At 36.7% G+C, this 23,270-nt stretch overlaps 2 protein-coding genes across 5 annotated transcripts in view; both read left to right on the forward strand.

Annotated features, from left to right (window-relative positions):
• LOC127450134 (1-phosphatidylinositol 4,5-bisphosphate phosphodiesterase delta-3-A) overlaps nucleotides 1-1,450 on the forward strand; it is a 52,636-nt gene extending 51,186 nt beyond the window's left edge. For all 3 annotated transcript variants that reach the window (XM_051713945.1, XM_051713946.1, XM_051713944.1), the window contains exon 15: nucleotides 158-1,450. In XM_051713945.1, coding sequence (XP_051569905.1) covers nucleotides 158-288 — 131 coding nt within the window. In that variant the 3' untranslated portion in view covers nucleotides 289-1,450. The remainder of the gene's footprint in view (nucleotides 1-157) is intronic.
• Nucleotides 1,451-3,019: 1,569 nt separating this feature from the next.
• Nucleotides 3,020-21,289, forward strand: LOC127450135 (glycylpeptide N-tetradecanoyltransferase 1-like). 2 transcript variants are annotated; one of them, XM_051713947.1, is made up of 12 exons: nucleotides 3,020-3,137; nucleotides 6,989-7,088; nucleotides 7,268-7,412; nucleotides 12,426-12,544; nucleotides 12,643-12,734; nucleotides 13,000-13,116; nucleotides 14,991-15,161; nucleotides 16,265-16,373; nucleotides 16,517-16,687; nucleotides 17,492-17,659; nucleotides 17,978-18,115; nucleotides 19,493-21,289. In XM_051713947.1, exons 1-12 carry the CDS (start codon nucleotides 3,028-3,030, stop codon nucleotides 19,511-19,513), a joined length of 1,461 nt encoding a protein of 486 aa, XP_051569907.1. In that variant the 5' UTR covers nucleotides 3,020-3,027; the 3' UTR covers nucleotides 19,514-21,289. The 2 variants fall into 2 exon arrangements, with proteins under 2 accessions (XP_051569907.1, XP_051569908.1); XM_051713948.1 differs by lacking the exons at nucleotides 17,492-17,659; nucleotides 17,978-18,115; nucleotides 19,493-21,289 and adding an exon at nucleotides 17,310-17,485.
• The last annotated feature ends 1,981 nt before the right edge of the window (nucleotides 21,290-23,270 follow it).

A 23,270-nucleotide genomic window follows, 5' to 3' on the forward strand; every position in this document is an offset into this window, starting at 1 on the left:
CTTTAATATAAAAATCACATACCAAACTAATGACCTTTGCAGCTGCATTTGTAAGAAAATTGAAGTTAAACACCTCTTATGTGAGATTGATTATGTGATATTGATTTTATTTTTAACCATTTTTTCAGATATGTTACATGTTTTTATGATCCTCCAGGTTATCGTCATGTTCACCTGCTTAAAGCAGATGGCTCAAGTCTGTCTCCTGCGACTCTTTTCATCCATGTCAAGGTGATACGGCGAGGATTTCATATTAAAACAGTTTCTGAGCGTATGGGCAAGGCCTGATTCAACATGATTCTTGGGAATGCTCATTTCTAAAAGTACCCTCCCAAAGGAAAAACCCCTGAACTAGGCTCTTTAGGTGCTTGAATTAATTTACTCTTCAGAACGAGATCACCTGAAAGAACAAGTCGTATCGGACTTACCAGGACACACATTGTCTCCAACAATCTGAAGAAAGTCAGTGTTTGTAAAGCTGTGGTTAACAGTGCATTTAGCTTTTTTATTGTCAATATTTGGTCATGTCTGCAGAGCAGAGCATCTGATCTTATCCATAGCATTTAAGTGTTATGGCAGAAGCTAAAGGTGTTATGAAGTCATTATTGTTAGAAGCTACAAGTCAGTATTGTTTTTAATGTCTTTTTCCATAGAGACACAGATTTCAATGTCTCTGTGAGCCTTAAAATCAGAAATTTTAACATGTTTTATGATCATTTAATGTTTTAATTAACTAAACTAAAACTTTATTCTGGAGATGCTGGACAAGATTTCAAATTTACAGTTTCCTTGTTATAGAAATTAACTGTCTATGTCTAGAGTATGTTTGTTTTAGAATTTGAATATTGTAATATTGTAGGTGGATTTGATGCGATCAACTGTGATAACAGGGTAAAAATGTGATGTGGAGAAACAATATATTGAAAGCATGATAAGTACTGTATGTGGAAGGTATCGCAAGGGTTATGACTAAGTTTTTGTATGCAAGGATGTTTGTAATTGATGTAGACACCATAGCATTTCAGCAGATTACTTATACAGTAAATAGAGAGAGTAATATATCTCAATATTTTATCTTTTTGTAATTACCATTAATGATGAAATCAGTGTTTAACACAATATCTGAGACAGAGATTTTATCATTAAAGCTAAAAACATGCATTACACATGTGCAGTGTCCTAAGCTATCCAAATTTGGCAAATTATACAACTTTTACATGACTTGTGCTGCTGTGTAGTCAACTATAGCCCTTTTCCCCTAGATGCACCTGTAACATTATAACATGTAGACAATCACCTTGATTTCAGTTAAAGTGAAACTTGTAAAGGTTTTGTGTTTTCCCTGCCTGTTGTACTAGGCTTTGAAAATTAATATGTAAAATGTTATCAACTGCTTTTTTGCAGATTTTCTGTTCTCTTTGTAGAAAGAAGAAAGTTCTCTTACATCTTATGTTAATGTCTTACTCGTTATTCAGGACAGTGTTATTCGTGTGTGTGATTGTTTTTAAGGATTGTAAATGGACACAATTCATGTTTTTTTTAAAGAGTGTGTTTTGAATTAATTAATTATTAATCATATTAATATTAACTAGTATTGACATTTACATGATCAAAACCAGACATTCATTGCAAGTCTGCATCCTCAGAACTGCCCTACTCCATTTCCTCACAGATCATGCCTAATAATACAAAAATGTAGTGCCTTATGCCTACAAATTATACCTAACTATTGTGCCCATTAATTACTTTTGCATGAATGCATGGGTGTAAAACAGACACACATTCCTGGACACGTTGGCTCTTCTGCCACAGCAAAACTGGATAAATAACCAAGTCTTTGGGGTATAACATATGCACATGCCTAATCAAGGTATCCTTAAGGGTACTGTTTTTTGTACCTCTAGTTAAAATTCATAACTTATTTCTGGGTACATAATTGTACCCTAAGGACCTATTGTGTAAAGGTACGTTATATATATATATATATATATATATATATATATATATATATATATATATATATATATATATATATATATATATATTTATATATTGTCCTTCTGGGAAAAAACTAAAACAAAATTTGTAAAGGGTACCAGCCCAGTGTCGTCTTTGTACCTTCCAATGCTTTCTTAACCTTGAAGCTTTCACTTAGGTTTGACTGCTCTGATTAAAGAGTTTCAAAGTGATTTGTTTAATAAAGTCCTTAAGGGGCCGTTGACACCGAATACATTTTTTGTGTCAATCTGCGTCTTTTCCTATTGTTTTTCTATGTAAACATGCTGGACGGACGTCTTTGACACTATTTTATCAGCGTCTCAGTGTCTTTCTGTTTCTATGAGGGTAACACCCTGGCAACCTATGCCTTGCGTGAGTCTCATTCGCTGTTACTAAGGTTAGGTTTAGATTTCGTGGTAGGGTTAAAGTTAGGTTTAGGGGTAGGTGTAGGGTTTAGGACTCCAAATAAACACAGTGTTTGAACGTCGCATGCGGCTCTTGTGAGATTTAAGGTAACCCAAGCAGCGTCTCGTGCAGGCGCGTCATGTTCTTTAGACTTCGTGTCAGGTAGAAAAAAAGAGAATCAACTTTTATAAGTGTGTCACAAGACACCTGCGTTCTCTTATATGCGTGTTTTTTGTAGTGCTCAGTCTGAACGGCCGCTAAGAATTTGATGTCTAAAATAACTTTTGTTAAAATTTCTTTGTAGAAGAACTCTGTCCCATTCGTGAATGAATATCCTCTGTATGACATTATATCAGTGTCTGCATAGCAATTTAGGAATCTAATAAGGCAGACTAACAAATTACAACCAGATATTCAACATTATACTGCTATCACGTGGTCAACAAATTCACCAAAAACAGTGAAATTCATAACATGTCTAAAAATACTGGTTTTGAACAGTGTTGAAAACTGTCAGGGATAAACTACGAAAGAACTACAGAGAGCATCAGGCTTTGCGGCAGTGCGCCAATAGTTTTGTGGGGTTTGAGAGCGCAAGGCGACATCCTCACTTCCTGGTTAAAGATGGCGGATGAGAATGAGACAGCACCGAAGCTGGAGAAAGAAACCGAGGTAGAAGACGACCACGGACATTGCAGCAATTGTGAAAATGAAGAGCATCACTCTGATGACGGGTGAGCGTGCATGCATTTTGTTGTTAGGTTGTAAATGTAAAATACTCTTTCTCTAATCTCTGAAAGACAAGGCCCTTGTTCGGCTAGGTTGAGGCAAGCTAACAGCATAGGAAACCGCCCACTGGCTTCACGCTATTGGCTCGTTGGGTTGATTGACGGACAGATCTCTAAAACGATTGGTTCAGACGGCGTCAATCAAACTATGGCTAGTTCTCTGGGATCATGGTGTGAAGTGTCTAACCATAATGCTGGCTAGATTAAAATGAATAAACTACCAGATTTAAAGTCGCTGTTGCAGATGGTGTTAAATAACTCCTCATATGTAACATGTATTTTTACATTAGCACCAAAACTAATAAAAATCGCTTTCAAAGTTGGTAATGCAGGCCTTTATCCCCCTTAATGACCACTGGCTTTTTAATTGCATGGATCTCCTGTCACTGGCATGATCTAGTTAGCTTGACTGCTGCCAGCAGCAACCAGAGAATCAGTTAATGTTTTCATCACCTTGCTGTTTGCACCCCGTTTTCCTCACGGTCTGTTCGCGGTCAGGCGAGTTCCTGGACGGTGCCTGGGTTTCACTTTCAGTACCGAGAGCTCGTCTGTTACATCAAAGCTAAACCCTTTCCCCCACTAACCAGCCTTTTATCCAGCTCCATGTCCCTCAGTGTCATGTGCAGGGACCGTTTCGGTCAAATTAGTAAGGAGAGAGTAAATAATTGATTTAATTTGTTCTAACGAAGTGATGGAAGGGTGCCGAGGAGCACGTACCATGAATACACCGCCGCTTCTGTCAGGATTCGCTTAATTTCTATGCCGTTTTACTGGCGTTGTAATAAAATCAAGCCAATAACACGTATACACGTTTTACGAATTTATATGATAGATAGACAGATAGATAGCGATGATAGAAAAGAGTGATAGAAGAGAAAAAATGATAGTGATAGGTAGAAAAGAAAGAGTGATAGAAAAGTGTGTGATTGATAGTGACAGACAGAGATAGATAGATAGATAGACAGACCGATAGATAGATCAATGGATAGATAGACAGACAGACAGACAGACCAATAGATATCGCTATCTATCTATCTATCTATTGGTCTGTCTGTCTGTCTATCTCTCTGTCTGTCACTATCAATCACACACTTTTCTATCACTCTTTCTTTTCTACCTATCACTATCATTTTTTCTCTTCTATCACTCTCTTCTATCATCGCTATCTATCTGATAGAAAAGAGTAATGGAAGAGAAAAAATGATAGTGATAGGTAGAAAAGAAAGAGTGATAGAAAAGTGTCTGATTGATAGTGACAGACTGATAGATAGATCGATGGATAGATAGTGACAGATAGATAGATAGCGATGATAGAAGAGAAAAAATGATAGTGATAGGTAGAAAAGTGTGTGATAGATAGTGACAGACAGACCGTTAGATAGTGACAGATAGACAGACAGATAAATAGATAGATAGATAGATCGATGGATCGTGACAGACAGACAGACAGACAGAGATAGATAGATAGATATATAGACAGACAGACCGATAGATAGATGGATAGATAGATCGATGGATAGTGACAGACAGACAGAGATAGATAGATAGATATATAGACAGACAGACCGATAGATAGATGGATAGATAGTGACAGACAGACAGATAGATAGATGGATAGATAGTGACAGACAGACAGATAGATAGATGGATAGATAGTGACAGACAGACAGACCGATAGATAGATGGATAGATAGTGACAGACAGACAGACGATAGATAGATGGATAGATAGTGACAGACAGACAGACCGATAGATAGATAGATGGATAGATAGTGACAGACAGACAGCCCGATAGATAGATAGATGGATAGATAGATAGATAGATGGATAGATAGTGACAGACAGACAGACCGATAGATAGATAGATGGATAGATAGTGACAGACAGACAGCCCGATAGATAGATAGATGGATAGATAGATAGATAGATGGATAGATAGTGACAGACAGACAGCCCGATAGATAGATAGATGGATAGATAGATAGATAGATGGATAGATAGTGACAGACAGACAGACCGATAGATAGATAGATGGATAGATAGATGGATAGATAAGGGCTGAAATGAAGAGTGACGTTTTGATGATTGATGTTTTTTGTAAAATAAATTAAATTACACAGTAATTTGATTGAAAACTGAGGAGACAATGAATAAGAATCGATGCAAACGATCATCACAGTCACATTAAAAAATAAAAGTCATTTGATGGCAACTAAACACCTTATAACAGTGGAAGTGAACAGAACTGCACATACGGTCTCAGAAAACATCCAGTATGATGCTGTGAACTCCTTATTTACTATTTTCTTTATGAAGACCTGAATCAATACATTAATGAATTAGTGTCAAGATAGTAGCTTTAATTTACCTCGTAGCAAATGTAGGTGTCCAAATGTAATGTTATACATGTTCATTTGGGAATAAGGAATTGCACAGTTTAATCCATAGCATGCCCTTCTCAAGATGTTCTTTTTTTTTTTTTAAAGAAAGAGAAAACTTGGCATGCGTCCTCTCTGGGAACCTCGTGTCACTTACAACAAGTGACCCAGCAACAACATGCTTTTACATTTTGTGGACCATTTCTGTAAAATTCCACTTTAAACTACTCAAACACATTTCTCCCATAGACTCTCATTGGAAAATGCAAAGACAGGATTGGTCAGAAACGCTTTTAAGGTGGGGCTTAGCGAAGAGTCAATTAAAAATTGGCTTGTAGATTCCAAGGGTTTTGCCATTTGTAATTCATATTAATCGCCATCATGTTGCTTTAGTCCATACCAGGCATCAAAGCATAATGAAGTCACGCACACAACACTAAAATTTTCTACACAATGGTCAGTTATGTTATGAGGAAGTCTCACAGTGCAGCTTTGTATCTGTTTAAGCAATATGAAGCTTAATTGTGTTGTGTACAGTGCAAAACAGCATTTTGAACAGTATCTTTGCTTCATTCCTCTAACAGGGATAGTTGCCTGTCAAAGCCATTATCATGGGGGGCTTGTTTGTCTGTCAGTCTTTGTGTTATGGTATGGCCTACGTCCCCTCGAACACACAAAAACGCGCTTTTTTCTGCAGGTCATGTGATAGGCCATCTGTGCCCCATTAACAAGTGTAGCTCAGTGCTCTCACCTCTCTCCCCCCGTGGACACTAATAGGTTTATCTGTGCGGCTCTCTGTAAGTATGCTGGGCTGTAGTCGTCCCATTCCAGCTAGCCCTATGTTTGTGTATTAAGCTGTAGTTACTCCTCTGGGAGTAAATAAAGTTTCTTGTCCTGTTTCTTATCCTGACCTATTAATGAATGGGAAGAAAATGAAAACAGTACATGTCTTAAATTTAGTTTGTGCATAATCCAAGAAGAGGTTGAGTCTTTTTGTTAAATTCAGTTAAATTAAAAGGCAGTATTCTTTGTAAAACTGCATTGGAACAAAATATGTTGTGAAAAGCACTTTACAAATAAAATGGAACTGAATTTAATTTTGTCCTCTTATGTTAAAATAGGCTTAGTTAACTGATAAATTGGAAGGAAAAGAAAGTGAACCATTGTTGCCAAATTCTGAGAGAATTCCTGTTCATATGTTAGCTGAATTACAGCTTGTGATTATTGCACTGATTGTACACTAGTCAGAGGTTCTCAACTTTAAAATAATGCTGATTGCATCCAGAAAAAAAAAAAAAAAAACAGCTCCATTTAGGTGAAGTCTGTTGCCCTTTCACCTGAATGGCACACAGTTACTGCTGAGTGGACATTGCCCCACTGTATAGCTGTCTGTGTTAACTGAGTTCATTTGTTCCGCAGGGAGAAGGGAGACACAGGTGCCAAGAAGAAAAAAAAGCAAAAGAAAAGGAATAAGGACAAGTCTGGAGGCAAAGATGCAGCACAGGATCCACTGTCCAAAGTGAGTGTTTGTTCGAAGCAGGGCTGGATCTAGGGGGGTGCTGGGGTGCCCATAAAAAAATTATCCCCATGCCTCCCCTCCTCCAATCGTAAATGAAGCAAAGGATTGAATTGTATCGTCACTGCGCTAACACTAACCCTAATGAACTGCGCTGGAACATTTTCATTTCTCTTTCTCAGGTAAACTCCCTCCCTGCAGATAAGTTACAGGAGATTCAGAAGGCCATCGAGCTGTTTTCAGTGGGACAGGGTCCAGCTAAAACCATGGAGGAGGCCACGCGTCGCAGTTACCAGTTCTGGGACACTCAGCCTGTTCCTAAACTTGGTATTGATCTTTTACACTTATTTTCTGCCGTCGCTTGTATTTAGTTACATCCAAAAGTGTTTCTTATGGCTTTTTAATGACCTTGTAATGGTAAACCACAATACATTTAGTATTTTATTTTTGCAGTGTGTTTATTTTTGACTGATTCAAGGCAGAGACCTGTGATATATGGCCTGAGAAGTGTTTCTTTGAGGGGTTCTTTCACTTCGGAGGGTTTAAACTGTTGGTTTTGGATACTGTTTGTATGGAAAAGGCACTAACCCTTTACTAGGCCACTTGATCTCTGATCTGTTCAAAGCACCTCGCATTCACATATTGAACAACAGTAAGATTAATTCCGCATTAGTTGGGTTTCCATCCACATATTTTTAATGCGCATTTTGGGATATCGCATAAAAACTGCTTGATGGAAACGCTAAGACGCTAATAAAATCTCCAATATGCACATAAAAAAAAACATATACGCTCGCTTGAGGTGGCAAAAATTATGGTGGAAGCCACTGATAAATACAGTATATAGAACTGGATTGCTGAAGCAACAGTAAACTGCCAGCAGGAGGTGAAGCCACCGGAAGTGTTTGAGTGGTCATCTTGGTATGCCCAAAATGTCATAGAGCCTCAATGACTAACAAGCTAAAACACCCCCGTTTTACTGTTTCCGACCTCCGGATATGACAGTCGCATTTCGCCCTCAAGTGACAATTTTGTTTAATGTTTAATTTGCTCATAATGGATAATATTTGTTACGAGGGAAAAGAGATACACGGATCTCAATGTCAGAGCATCCACCTGCCCCGGTGTTTAGTCTGTCAGTGCAGCACAACGATCACCAAAGGAAGTGGCAAAACTATCCACAAGTTGTAATGGAAGTAGGAAAAGCTGTAATATCTGCTTGTTTTGGGCTGACAACTCGTCCTTTCCCTTGGAGGGCCCTTTTAAGTCAGACCGGGATTTTTAATTCACAAAAAATGACTGGGATTTGTCTGTTTTCATATTGAAGTGCTCTCTGTAGTCATACATGGATACATGTCATAAAATATGTGTTTGTTTGCCATTTAAACCTAGCGTGTCAGTTTAATTTTATCCAGTTTTAACTGCGTGTGTGTGACAGAGGGAGGGAGAGAAAGTGCACACCACTCTCAGTCAAGTGACCTTGAGAGAAAAAAGCACTTTGATGAGCGTAAAACAAGTAACTCTGAACGAACACTTGGATGTTCGCAATAAATAAGTCTGAAAATATGTTTGTATTTTATCTCAGTTTCAGTGAACTTGTTTACATTCAGCTGATCTGTTCGCAGAGTACGTTTTTAGAGGTACTGTAGATATAAATATCTCGCTCTGACTTTCAAGAAACAGGAAAAATTCCCGACTTTAAATAAATAAATAATTACATGTCTAGGACGTTTGCGTAGTAGTGCTGTACATGCAGATTTCAGATATAAAATCAATGATTGAATGACTAATGCTTACTCGCTGAAATTAGATGATTTTCTATTAAATCAGTAGGAACACTGGAAAGTTTGGGCATAGCAATATGGCAGCGCAGTGGCTACACTGTTATGACGTCATCAGCAATCCAGTTTTATATTGTTAATCAGTGGTGGAAACACATTTATACAATAAAATCCTATTGAATTTTTTAGGAATACAAGAAGCGCATCAAATAAAGTCATGTGACTGATTAATTAGTTCATAACTCAACCAACCATCTGACCAATCATCACATCTGAAATGTTGCTCTGGTCATTCTTAAATAACTTGGCTATAAAATCGGAAGCCTCCATAGAGTTTGTAGAGCAAATAACCAACTGTGCCGAAGAGCACATTTATTGACACTTTTGAAAAATATCTTATAAGTCTGCATGATAAAGTCATAAGGAAGGAGGAACACACACACATAGTGCTCCCAGAACTCTGTGATGTGCTGTTGCTCCCAGACATGAGATAAAGTTTTTTACAGTGTTTTGTCTGCGTGCTCTAAACCACAAGAATTGTATTAATAAAAGAGTCACAGTGGCTACAGTTTTTCTGGAAGTGACTATTTTGTTCTTTTGAACACATGGGATGGAAATGTGGCTTTATCGGCACATTGTTTGTGCAATATAATGTTTTTATTGCATTAATTAAGTTTGCAACTTTTATGGAAATATAGCTACTAATACACGGTGTCTACATTCACACAGGCAGAAAAAAATGTAATTATTTTTTTGGCCAACCTGACTCATCTGTTTAGATTTTTGTAGTTTCAACAGGAAAAAAACACATACACAATCTGATTTTTACAAGCCTGATCCAAACGTAATTTTGTTTATTTATCTAAGTCTAAACGGTCAGATTTGATTACAAGTGTTTTTTTAATCATTTAATCAATGTTGTGCGTGGCAGGTAGTTTCGGCAGGTGTTGTGACGAGAAGACATAAACCGCGTTCCAAATGGCATAAATGATGCCTTCACAGGGCACTTTGAAGGGAAAACAGTAATGATGGCCACACTGTAGGATCATTACAAGAGAAATTTCAATTAAAAATGACTTCAAATTTGAGTTCAGAAATACTGTTTTATTACACTTTTCAGCTCTCGGACAGTGAAAGGTAAAGTCTTTGTGGAGAACAAGGCATAAGGATGATCAAGTCTCAGTGGAACGCACCCATATGTCATGTATATGTGACAGGGCAGCCAAAGCAGTTCAAACCTCTTTTAAAATTATACAGACATTGACTTTACCCACCCAACCTGGCTGCGAGCCACCACAAAACTATGAGGTATAGAATGTCTCAATCGAATACGGAACGCTTGAGTATTTTGTGTGCTTCAATACAAGACGAGGGTCCTCTTCAAGAGTATCACTGTCCGACCCTTTTATGCTTCAGTACGGGACACAAAGTAAGTCGCTTTGGATAAAAGCATCTGCTAAATGACTAAATGTAAAGCCTTCAATTCTGAATGTTTCACTGCATGCCCGCTCTAAAATACGGACAATAGGCATCCTGTATGGGGTGTCGTAATTTTGTCCAAAATATGTGATGTCCTAATAAAACGGGGACAGTTGTAAACTCTAGAAGCAACTAACACTGTATATGCCACCTCTCCCCATTGTTTGTGGCGAATGTGTTAATATTTGGATTAGGGCTGAAACGATTAGTCGACGTTATCGACAACGTCGACCAAAATTTTCATAGTCGAATAGTCGTTTGATCTTAACGTAACATAAAATCATATGAAACTCTAATGATTGCACACAAGAGCAGCACTGCAGTTCACGCCTGACTGAGGAGAGGAAGAAAATACATCTCACAGTCCAGATGCACTCTAAACTTTCCAAACCGCTTCAGGTGATGTAGATTGCAAAGTATGAGGGAATTATAATGCAAAAATACAAAATAAGTAAATACAGAAGCACTGTTGTTGTGGAATAAGCAGAGCCGGAGCTGACGCTCAGCTTAAGCAAAACTTGCGTTACATCTTTAATGCGATTCTATTTAATGCGTTATAGCTTTATTAAAGTTAAAATAATAAGGAAACTGGCATTTCTCTGTGCGGTCAGCGCCTCTTCTATGAGTTGCGCGAAGTGTCCCGATCTAAGGGGGAGAGATTGAAACTGCACCCGGCTGAGGTACACTCTGTTGCGGGGATGCTCATCCCTCGAGTGCGCACGCTTAATGCAGCTAGATTATAACGCGATGGCAACTTATTGAATCACAATATATATCACTGTGCATTTCTTATTGTGAAGAAAATTGGCAAAACGTAGCTTTATTAATAAGAGAGAGTTTGTTTTTTTGTGAGTTAAAGATGGATTGAAGTGAACAGAAAGGTGAGAGAGGTAGTCTTCGCCCCATTATACACTGCAAAAAAAATAATTGTTTTATTTGTTTTTGTTTTGGCTTGTTTTCCAATATAAATATCTGAAACTCCTTTAAAACAACGTACATTTACTTTAGCAGCTATACTGCAGAAAAAAAATTTCATTTTTTTTTATCTGAGAATGTTGAATATAATATTAAAAATACAAATATTTTAAAATATCTAAAAATCCTTTAAAAAAAGATGCTTTCACCTGAGAAGCAGCATATAAGATATTTGGACTTGCTTTTAGAGAATACAGCTTGAATATAAGTGTATTTTATCTTTACTGCACTCGCAGAAGTATAACCAAGTGAAAAAATACACTTATATACGAAATACACTTATATTTAAGATACATTCTCTTAAAGCAAATATAAATATCTTGTATGTTACTTCTCAAGTAAATGTATCTTGTTTTAAAGATTTTTAGACAATTTTAAATAGAAAAAAAGACAAATACACTTGATAACAATAGGATTTTTTTTTTGTAGTGAACTTTTTACTGAATTAAACATAATAAAAAGTATTTTTTCCCTTTAATTCAGTGAATGTCATTTAGAGGTATTTTTAAAAGATGATTTTGTCCTCTTTATTGTTAGTGAGCACGTTTAATACAACCTTTTAAGTCAGGGCACAAGCTGAATAGTCGGTTTAGAGCAAATGATTAATCGTTGCAATAATCGCCCGAATAATCTTCTAATAATCGTTAGATTAGTCGATTATCAAAATAATCGTTAGTTGCAGACCCAATTTGCATACTGCCCTCATGAAAAACATAGACAATGGCAAAACATCCATTGCTAAACTTTTACACAAGTTTGCATTGTTAGTATGACAACTAATGTGGACGTGCTAGCAACAGTGACTGCAGTCTGAACAGAAAAAATCAGATCTGTCCATATATTATGTGAACAAAGCCTTTGACATGGCTTGCCCTATGGCTACAAGCTCTTTTCTTTGACTATTTAAAATGGTTCACTTTTATTCTACTCATTCCTATTACTGGCATCACATGAAGTCATTTTTTAGGCTAAATTTAACGTATTCAGTGTCTGTAGTGTAGACTTTACTCTTTGTAGTGGTGACACTGAAATAAAACTGGAACAATTTTTTAGTTGTGTGAAAACTTTGTGAGTCTGATGTCTTAGCTGTCTTTCATTTGTATAGGAGAGACGGTGACATCACACGGCTTTATTGAGCCAGATAAAGATCACATACGAGAGGAGCCCTACAGCCTCCCACAGGGCTTCACCTGGGACGCTCTGGATCTGGGAAACCCTTCAGTGGTGCGACACGTAAACCTCTAAATATCTCCCTTTCTCTTTGACATACAAATTTAAACCTGGGCTTCAGGAATTCTAAGTTACTTACTTTCTCTCTGAAGCTGAAAGAGTTGTACACTCTACTGAATGAGAACTATGTTGAGGACGATGACAACATGTTTCGTTTTGATTACTCACCTGAATTTCTGCTCTGGTAAGGAAATGCAACCAAGAATATTTATTTTATTCACTTTTATTTTTTGCTGAAATGTTTTTTTTTCTCTTGAGCTTTAAAAGGCATGATCAAAAACAATTCTTTCATCTTTTTCTTTTACTCTGTAATTAATAAATTATCTTTACTTAGGAATTATTTAAAGGATGATGGAATGGATGTGGAAATGTCTACTTCCATAAAGTAAAGCATCTCTTTTCTCCTCCTATCTTTGTCATTCTCTGTCTTCACTCTTTTCTTCTTCCAGGGCTCTGCGTCCTCCAGGTTGGTTGCCTCAGTGGCATTGTGGAGTGAGAGTGAACTCCAATCAAAAGCTAGTTGGTTTCATCAGTGCCATTCCAGCCAACATACGCATCTACGACATGTAAGCAGCCTTAAACCTATCTACATACACTTGAAGTCAGAGGTTTTCATGCACATAGGTTGAACTCATTAAAACTAATTTTTAACCACTCCACAGATTTAATATTTGCAAACTATCATTTTGGCAAGTTGTTTAGGACATTTACTTTGTGCATGACACAAGTAATTTTTCCAACAATTGTTTACAGACAGATTGTTTCACTTTTAATTGACTATATCACAATTCCAGTGGGTCAGAAGTTTACATACACTAAGTTAACTGTGCCTTTAAGCAGCTTGGAAAATTCCAGAAAATGATGTCAATCCTTTAGACAATTAGCCAGTTAGCTTCTGATATAAGGTGTACCGAATTGGAGGTGTTCCTGTGGATGTAATTTAAGGCCTACCTTCAAACTCAGTGCCTCTTTGCTTGACATCATGGGAAAATCAAAAGAAATCAGCCAAGACCTCAGAAAAAAAATTGTGGACCTCCACAAGTCTGGTTCCTCCTTGGGAGCAATTTTCAAATGGCTGAAGGTACCACGTTGATCTGTACAAACAATAGTACGCAAGTATACACACCATGGGACCACACAGCCATCATACCGCTCAGGAAGGAGACGCATTCTGTCTCCTATAGATGAACGTAGTTTGGTGCGAAAAGTGCAAATCAATCCCAGAACAACAGCAAAGGACCTTGTGAAGATGCTGGAGGAAACAGGTAGACAAGTATCTATATCCACAGTAAAACAAGTCCTATATTAACTGCTCAGCAAGGAAGAAGGCAATGCTCCAAAACCACCATAAAAAAGCCAGACTACAGTTTGCAAGTGCACATGGGGACAAACATTTTACTTTTGGAGAAATGTCCTCTGGTCTAATGAAACAAAAATTGAACTGTTTGTCCATAATGATCATCGTTATGTTTGGAGGAAAAAGGGTGAGGCTTGCAAGTCGAAGAACACCATCACAACCGTGAAGCATAGGGGTGGCAGCATCATGTTGTGGGGGTGCTTTGCTGCAGGAGGTACTGGTGCACTTCACAAAATAGATGGCATCATGAGGAAGGAAAAATTATGTGGATGTATTGAAGCAATATCTCAAAACATCAGCCAGGAAGTTAAAGTTCGGTCGCAAATAGGTGCGATGACCCCAAGCATACCTCCAAAGTTGTGGCAAAATGGCTTAAGGACAACAAAGTCAAGGTATTGGAGAGGGCATCACAAAGCCCTGACCTCAATCCGATAGAAAATCTGTGGGCAGAACTGAAAAAGCATGTGCAAGCGAGGAGGCCTACAAACCTGACTCGGTTACACCAGTTCTGTCTGGAGGAATGGGCCAAAATTCCAGCAAGTTATTGTGAGAAGCTTGTGGAATGCTACCCAAAATGTTTGACCTAAGTAAAAATATAAAGGCAATGCTACCAAATACTAACAAAGTGTATGTAAACATCTGACCCACTGGGAATGTGATGAAAGAAATAAAAGCTGAAATAAATAATTCTCTCCACTATTATTCTGATGTTTCACATTCTTAAAATAAAGCAGTGATCCTAACTGACCGAAGACAGGGAATGTTTTCTTAAATGTCAGGAACTGTGAAAAACTGAGTTTAAATGTATTTGGCTAAGGTGTATGTAAACTTCTGACTTCAACTGTATAGGTCTAAATGATTCATTTAATTTGTGCGAAAATCACAATCTGAATCCAGAAAGACTAGAGTGGACCTGCAAGTGCATCAGCACAAAGTAATCACCTATTTGTGTTACCTAAATTATAAAATACACTTTAGATGCATCCATCCATTTAATATTTTGGTTATATTATGCAGACCAGCACCAAGTACATGCATGTAAAATTGATCACTCAAACTTCTGCTGCTCTTTGATCTTCCCAGAGAGAAGAAAATGGTGGAGATTAATTTCTTGTGTGTGCATAAGAAACTTCGCTCGAAGCGAGTGGCTCCGGTACTTATCAGGGAGATCACCAGACGGGTGAACCTGGAGGGCATCTTTCAGGCTGTGTACACTGCAGGCGTGGTACTGCCTAAACCCGTGGGCACCTGCAGGTAAGACACCGATTTCCTCTCTCACAAGATGTGTGGTGTCTATGTACAAAGGGAATCTACACCCAGAGTCGAGTTAGATGAGCTAATGGTGTACATGTGTACCATTAGCAACAAAAAAATGTTGCTAGATAATAACTGAGACAAAAAAAAAAAAAAAGACCTTCCACCAGAGGGCGCTTGGTGATTTCAAATCTCAGAATATTTTTTGGAGACATTTGTATGCTGTAGTGTGTAGTCTTTTAAATAAAATAAATGCAGCGACCCTGCAGTTTCTGTAAAAATGCCTTATTTAGGTATCTCAAATGACTTATTTGTTAGGAGTCACTGATATGGGGACAGTAATGATTATTATGAGGCAATGCTGTTTATGTGCTACTGTAAAGGAATATTCCAGTTTCAATACAAATTAAGCAAAATCATCAGTATTTGTAACCACAAAATATTTCAACTTATCCCTCCTTTTCTTAAAAAAAATAAAAAGAGCAAACATTTAGATTACAGTGAGGCACTTATAGTAGAAGTGAATGGAGCCAGTTTTTGGAGGGGTTAAATGCAGAAATATGAAGCTTTTAATTTGATAAAATATCTTACATTAATTCTCTTGTTGTGTTATTTGAACTGTAAAGTTTTTAAATCGTTTGTACGGTTGTTTTAGGGTGTTAGAATTTAAGGCGTTATGTTGTCATGGCAACAAAGTTGTAAAATTGGATATAACTCTCACAAAAAAGATCAGTAAGTGATTTTATCACACTAAAATCATGTTAACGCATATTGTTTATGTCTTGTGGCTATACCTTTGAAACGGTGAGTATTTTAGCATTTATGGATTGGCCCCATTCACTTCCATTGTAAATGCCTCACTGTAACCCAGATCTTTGCTTTTTTAAAAGAAAAGGAGGGACGTCTAAATCATTTTTTGTGGTAATCAACATTGTTGTCACAAATGCTGTAAATTGAGCTTCACTTGTATTGATCCCAGAATATTCCTTTAATAGACATTGAATTAAAATAACCTAAACAGTTAGAGACAACTTCCTGGCTGCCCTGCTCAGTTTCAGTACCCTCTTTCATGCTATTTGACTTGCATTCTGTTTCTGTCTTAGGTACTGGCACAGGTCACTGAACCCTCGAAAGCTGATTGAGGTGAAGTTTTCTCACCTGAGTCGAAACATGACTATGCAACGCACCATGAAGCTCTACCGACTGCCAGAGGTGTGTGTCTTCTTACAATTGCTCTAAAACATCTCATCTTCATTTCTGTTAGTTCTTCTGGATATGTCTCTGACTTCTCTTTTTCTCACAGATTTCCTCTTCATATATCTGTTGTATAATATCTCATCTCTGTTCTCCTGTAGGCTCCTAAGACTCCAGGTCTGAGGCAGATGACTGTGAAGGATGTCCCAGCGGTTCACCGACTGCTGAAAGAGTATCTCAGTCAGTTCAACCTGGTCCCTGTCATGAGCCCAGAAGAAGTTCAACACTGGCTGCTGCCCCAGGAGAACATCATTGACACTTTTGTGGTGGAGGTAAAAAAAAAATTAAAAAGCTTTAAGAATACACCGAATGCTATAACTGTAAACCTCAGAAGGCAGCCTATGCATTTACAATAATTAAGGTAAAATCCATTTGAATAAAATCTCCAACAACACTGCTCATCGTCAAGCTGTAATACTTGAGTGGGGTGAAGATATCATATTCCTGTTTCATGCAATACTGCAGATGCGAGTGTCGCATGTAATTTGATGAACTACAGTTTGTAAAACATTTTAAAGAATTTTATATTTAAATGGTTTATATAAAATTATTTATTTCAGATTGTTGTACAATGAATTTTTTTATATATATAATATATAATATATATATATATATATATATATATATATATATATATATATATATATATATATATATATATACAATACAGTGCAATACAAACTAAAATATGTATTGCTTTTTAACATTTAAATATTTAGCTAATTTTAAAGTAAATATTTATGCATGTATATATTTTATCTATTATACTCTTTTGAAATGATAAAAAGTGTTAATTTTTTTAAAGGTTGTTTTGCTGTTTTACAGATTATACTCAATTACAGTTTTTTTTTTTTGTGTGTGTGTGTGTTTTTTGTTTTTTTTTGGCACTGATAGGCAACAAGGCACCTTCATAGGCTACAATTCCATCCAACTATTCCAGTTCAACTTGTAGGGTACACTGATAATGATGCTCAATTTGAGACAATAACAGTCTCGTGCTAGGTTCTAAAGGGGTTCATAATAAGTTGGATTATGGGTTGATATACATTAATTGGGTTGACTTGAATGTGCTTTAGAGTCCTGAGGGGAAGGTGACTGATTTACTGAGTTTCTACACGCTGCCGTCCACCATCATGAACCATCCTGTGCACCGCAGTCTGAAAGCAGCGTACTCTTTTTATAACGTACACACCACCACCACCCTGCTGGACCTGATGGGAGATGCTCTCATCCTCGCCAAGACGGTCAGTCACTGAAACGTTTAGCTGTTTGCATAATGATGACCAGTGTATGTCAGTTTACTCACCTAATCTATGATTAACTTGTTAGTGATAATAACAAGTGATAAAAACAAGTCTTGTGCCTTTGCCCTGAAATCTAGCAACCTGTTACATTCATTTGCACCAATGGACAAACCAGTTTGTTTAGAACAATTAGAGATAAGATTAGAAAAAATGATGTGGAAAGGACAGGTGCTTTGAAAAGATTTGTTGGATGGCCTCTTTATAGCATTAAAGACCAGTATATTTACTTAAGCTTTTCTTGTCTCATTGCCCCTGCAGAAAGGATTTGATGTCTTTAATGCACTGGACCTAATGGAGAATAAGACATTTCTGGAGAAGCTCAAGTTTGGCATTGGAGATGGAAACCTGCAGTATTACCTCTATAATTGGAAATGTCCCAGCATGGGCTCAGAAAAGGTACAGATTTTGAGATGTTATACAAAATGAGTTTACAAATTTATTTATGAAGGCATAAAGTATCACTTAGTATTGACATAGTAAGTTCATGCAGTAGGTGACCACAATGCTTCACAATCTGCTTATTGTTAAATTGGGGATCTCTGTCTCCCAAAGCAGTTGGGATTGATGATTATAGTTTTTTTTTATGAAAATACTGATTATTATTTGTATGATAACTGACATGTAGAACCGATTTTTAATCATTTTATTTCTGCCTTTAGAAACAATAACCAAATCATTCATCAATTACCTCTGTGAGCGAACCTTTACGAGACTAAAATTGTGCATTAGAATCCATTTAACCTTTATTGGCAATATAAACCTGTCCAAGGCTCTTCACTTAAGATAATTTAAAGGGATAGTTCACCCAAACATTAATTATTTACTCACCCTTGGGCCATCCCAGATGTGTATGACTTTCTTCTGCAGAATACAAAGATTTTTAGAAAAATATTTCAGCTCTGAAGATCCATACAATGCAAGTGAATGTTGGCCAGAACTTTGAAGCTTCAAAAAGCACATAAAGGCAGTACAAAAGTAATCCATAGGACTCCAGTGGTTAAATTCTGAAGTAAAATGACAGGTGTGGGTGAGAAACAGATCAATATTCAAGTCCTTTTTACTATAAATCTCAACTTTTATTTTCATTTCTACATTCTTCTTTTGTTTTAGTTTTTACATTATTCCTGCATATCGCCACCTTGTGGGCAGGGAGGATAATTTATAGTAAACAGGTACTTAAACATTGATCTGTTTCCCATCCACACCTATCATATCGCTTCTGAAGACATGGATTTAACCACTGGAGTCATATGGATTACTTTTATGCTGACTTTATATGCCTTTTGGAACTTCAAATTTCTGGTCACCATTCACTTGCATTGTATGGACCTACAGAGCTGAGATATTCTTCTAAAAATCTTAATTTGTGTTCTGCAGAAGAAAGTAAGTCATACACATCTGGGGTGGCATGAGGGTGAGTAAACAATGACAGAATTTTCATTTTTGGGTGAATTATTCCTTTCAAATTTTAAGTCTTTTGGAATCTAAGACATAGTACAATGTCTTCTATGTGATTTCAGCTTTTGGGGGGGGGGGGGGGGGGGGGCAAATTCTAACTTTATCAGTAAATCCAATATTAAAGAACCGATATCCGATGGAAAATGTAAATATCTGTTAAAAATTCTGGTCTAAATAATGGTCCAATATGTTATGCAATTACCAAAGATCAGTATACTGTTCACTGAAAGTATCTAATAATTGTATATTTTCACAGTTTGATTCTTCACATTTAATGGAGAGCTGTAATGCTAAAGTAATTGTGTTATCTTCCAGGTGGGTTTGGTACTGCAGTGACCCATTTCCACCATCCGTAACCTCTATCTCGCATGACAGCGAGGCCAAGTTATGACATCACGCACTGACCACCTGACAGATGCTACCAATGGACTTCCTGCTTGAGGAAGAAGAATTCACCGCCCATTTTTACATTTGAACTATGACCTTTTGGACCTGCACTACTGCTGCCAAGCTGAGAGAGGATGTTTTCTTCTCTTTCCTCTCTCATTTCTCTCTTTCCCTCAGTCTTTTTCTTATTCTCTCTCTGCGCATGGACTTAAAGCCATTGTATTTACCATCAAGAGAGATGAGGAATCGTAATCTGTTATGATTATTAATAATTGTGAGTGCACACACACTCATATATAACTACCAGATATACTCCCAGAACCCTAATGCATAAGTGTCGTGTTACTCACATTCTTAGATTCAACTTTATTCAGTATAACATGAGTTTACCCTCCATGTCCAGTGGGAGGCACTTTTGCGAAAAAATAGGATGAAATTATTCATTCTCCTCAGTGTTTTAGAAATGATCGAGAGAAAAAAACAAAACAAAAACAACCAAGGACACATGAAAATTCCTTGAGAAAAATGGCAAAATCAAATGAGATAATAAAAATCCAAAGTTGACATGAAAAAGGGCTGTCTCATCTTAACCTCTTTTAAATGCAATGGAAACAGTGTCTCCTTTTGACAAACTGTGACCAACTGAAGGGTGCGGTACACAGTGAGAGAGAGCTTTTTTGTCTTGGTTTTGCTTTGTCATTGCTTTTAATTTGTCCTCTTTAAACAGTACATTGCTTATTGGTCTCTAACTGCCTGTGATCCGTTTTACTGTAATGCCAACAGACAAGCACCTATGTAAATAAACATGGAAATATAAAAGATAAACCATATGAATTCTACAACTGACTGTGATTGAATCTACATTGTACACCTGGCAGATTGGTGTTTGGAGGTCTTCATAAATGAGCAATAATAATGACGTTTTGGAGGGGAGGGTGGGAGGGAAGGTGTTGTGAACTTAAAGGATTAGTTCACCTTTAAAAAAAAAAAAAAAGTCATTAATTGCTCACTTTCATGACATTCCAAACCCAAGTGACTGACTGACTGACTGACTTCCATGGAACAAAAAAAGGAGAAATTCTGAAGAATGTTGATGTTGCACTTTCCCATACAATGAAAGTGAATGGTGACTGAGGCTAACATTCTGCCTAACACCTGCTTTTGTGTTCCACGGAAGAAAGTCGCATGGGTTTGGAACAACATGAGTGTGTGAAAATAAAGACAGAATTTTCATTTTTGGCTGAACTACCTCTTTAAATGTGGCGTTAAGAATGAAAAGTTGTGATTTGTGTCTTGGAGGATAGATTATGCCTGCTCATAAAATTTTACAGCTCTAGAAAGGCAAATATCCTTATAGTATTAGAAAGCATATAACCTAACTCTTATTTATGAGATGATGTAATCTGTCCAATAAGTTGACATCACAACAGTGCTTTGGAACGAATGCTTAATTGTAGATTGCAGATGAACTTACTGAAGTGTTAAAGATTTATGAGTAAGTGGCAGTATCTACTCAAAGTTGTGGTTTTCTGAAACATAGCATTGGGGCAAAGAAAAGGGGTAATTCAATGGGTAAATACAATGGAATCAACTGAAAACGGATCTTTCCATTTTTAGAATGGAGTGAAAGATGTCAATGTGTGTGTGTGTATGTGTGTGTTTTTTATTTTTTTTGTTGTTTTTTTTTTTTGTGGTAAATAAAAAGTAGCAGCTGCTTTGACAGTTCCATGTTTGGTTTGTTTTTGAGAGTTTGTGGCCTGTGGGAAGTCACATTCTTATGGTGGATCTGAGAAATTACTACCCATAGTTTGGACAAATGTCTGCACATACAGAGGGAGACTAAGTGTTGAGCCTTGCTATGTGCTGTTATTTGTATTACGTGTGCGTTTTTAGATCCATTTGCAGATGCCTAGTTTATAACATTGTAACAGTGTCCAAGTTAAGTCAGACCTCAATGGGGTCAAAAAGATGCTTTACGTTGTGTTAATTCCCATGACTCAAAGTGCCTGTGAAATGATAAATGTTACTGCTTTGTCTTGTGTTTAAATGTGTCTTTAGTCTCTAGAACCACTTTAGAAATTCTCTGTTCTTTGGATCCTTCATGAAAGTGACAAACTCAACTGAAAGTTCTAATTAATGTGTAACTTAATTTATTGACAGTTATAATTGTCTTATTTGATTTGAAAAAGCACATGACAGTGTTCTACCTCTCCTGTAATGTGTGAATCCACAACCTCCCTCCCCTGAGACTTCACTGTGTAGACCACATAGTACGCACATTTACGATGCACCAGATTTAAAAAAATGCTGTAGTACCACAATAACCCAAGACTGTGGCCTATAGTGACAAAGATAAGTTTATTTATTATAGATATAGTGATTATAGATGTGATATTTCTGCTCAAATGACTTACGTTTTTGGATAAGCCTGCACATTTATTGCATACAGCATCATAATATACAACAATATATAACAACAACAAACCAAGTGGAATTTGTGTATTCCGTTAGATTACTCAAGGTCAGTAACGTATTCTAAATACTTTGGATTACTTCTTTAGCACTGGTAGATTTTTTCACTTGTTTTGACTATAAAAACTCTGCCAGTACAGTAAGACAAAATACACATGTTAAAAATACAATGTCTGAAAAACCTAAATATCTTATGCAGTGTTGTTTCTAAAACAAGATAAATCAAATTGATCTTGTTTTAAGGATTTTTAGATATTTTTACAGGAAAACAATAAAAAAATAATTATCAAGAATATGATTTTTGCCCTAATATCAAAGGTCTTACTAGAACAAAATTATGATCCAATGTGAATTTTCTTGATGAAAAAATATGATCGTGCCTGGTAACGTGTATGTAAAATGGCTAGAAATAGCATTTTAGCTTAGCGTAAAGCTGACAATTTACACAAGGTTTATTTCTATTTCTTCTACTCCAGACTTACTTCAAACGTACTTCTCTGTCTGCTCGTATGAATGTAACACATCATAAGAAAGTGTTTCACCGCTGTTCAAATGCACTTTGGATCGCATCATTTATATGTATAAATGTTTTCCATCTGAAAGGACTAAATATTAAATGAAACAAATGACAATAAAATGCAAAGTAATCTCTTCAGTAATAAAAATTATTTTTGAATGTAACTGTATTCTAATTACCAATGATTTAAATTGTAACTGTAGTGGAATACAGTTACTTATATTTTGTATTTTAAATACGTAATCCCCAACCCTGCCTATGGACATGTGCCACTATAATGTTTGACAACAACCAAGTGTCCAAATACATTTTGTCTTGATTTTTTTTAACAAAGCTATATAGTTCAAAGGTATTCAAACATTCTTAAATGTAACTTTATTGTCCAAATACATTTTGGGACCAGAGTATATTAAAACTGAACATTATACATATAGGCCTACATTCAGTACACTTAATTTTATTCTTCGACTGAAAGCTATGGAAAATGTTGGTAGGCTACTCTGTGCTCATCTCTGTAGGTGCAGGTGGTGTATGTGAGTGGTGGGTTTTTTTGCACTTTGTCCTACAAATTCAGACCTGAAACAGGAAATTATGAAGTTAAGAAAGATTAAAAGTTTATAGAGGTCTTGGCTGAAGCTCACTATAGGCAGGGTTGGGAAGTAACGGAATACATGTAACGGGAGTACGTATTTAAAATACAAAATATAAGTAACTGTA

This window comes from Myxocyprinus asiaticus, chromosome 13, assembly GCF_019703515.2.
Source record: "Myxocyprinus asiaticus isolate MX2 ecotype Aquarium Trade chromosome 13, UBuf_Myxa_2, whole genome shotgun sequence".
Taxonomy (NCBI): Eukaryota; Metazoa; Chordata; class Actinopteri; order Cypriniformes; family Catostomidae; genus Myxocyprinus; species Myxocyprinus asiaticus.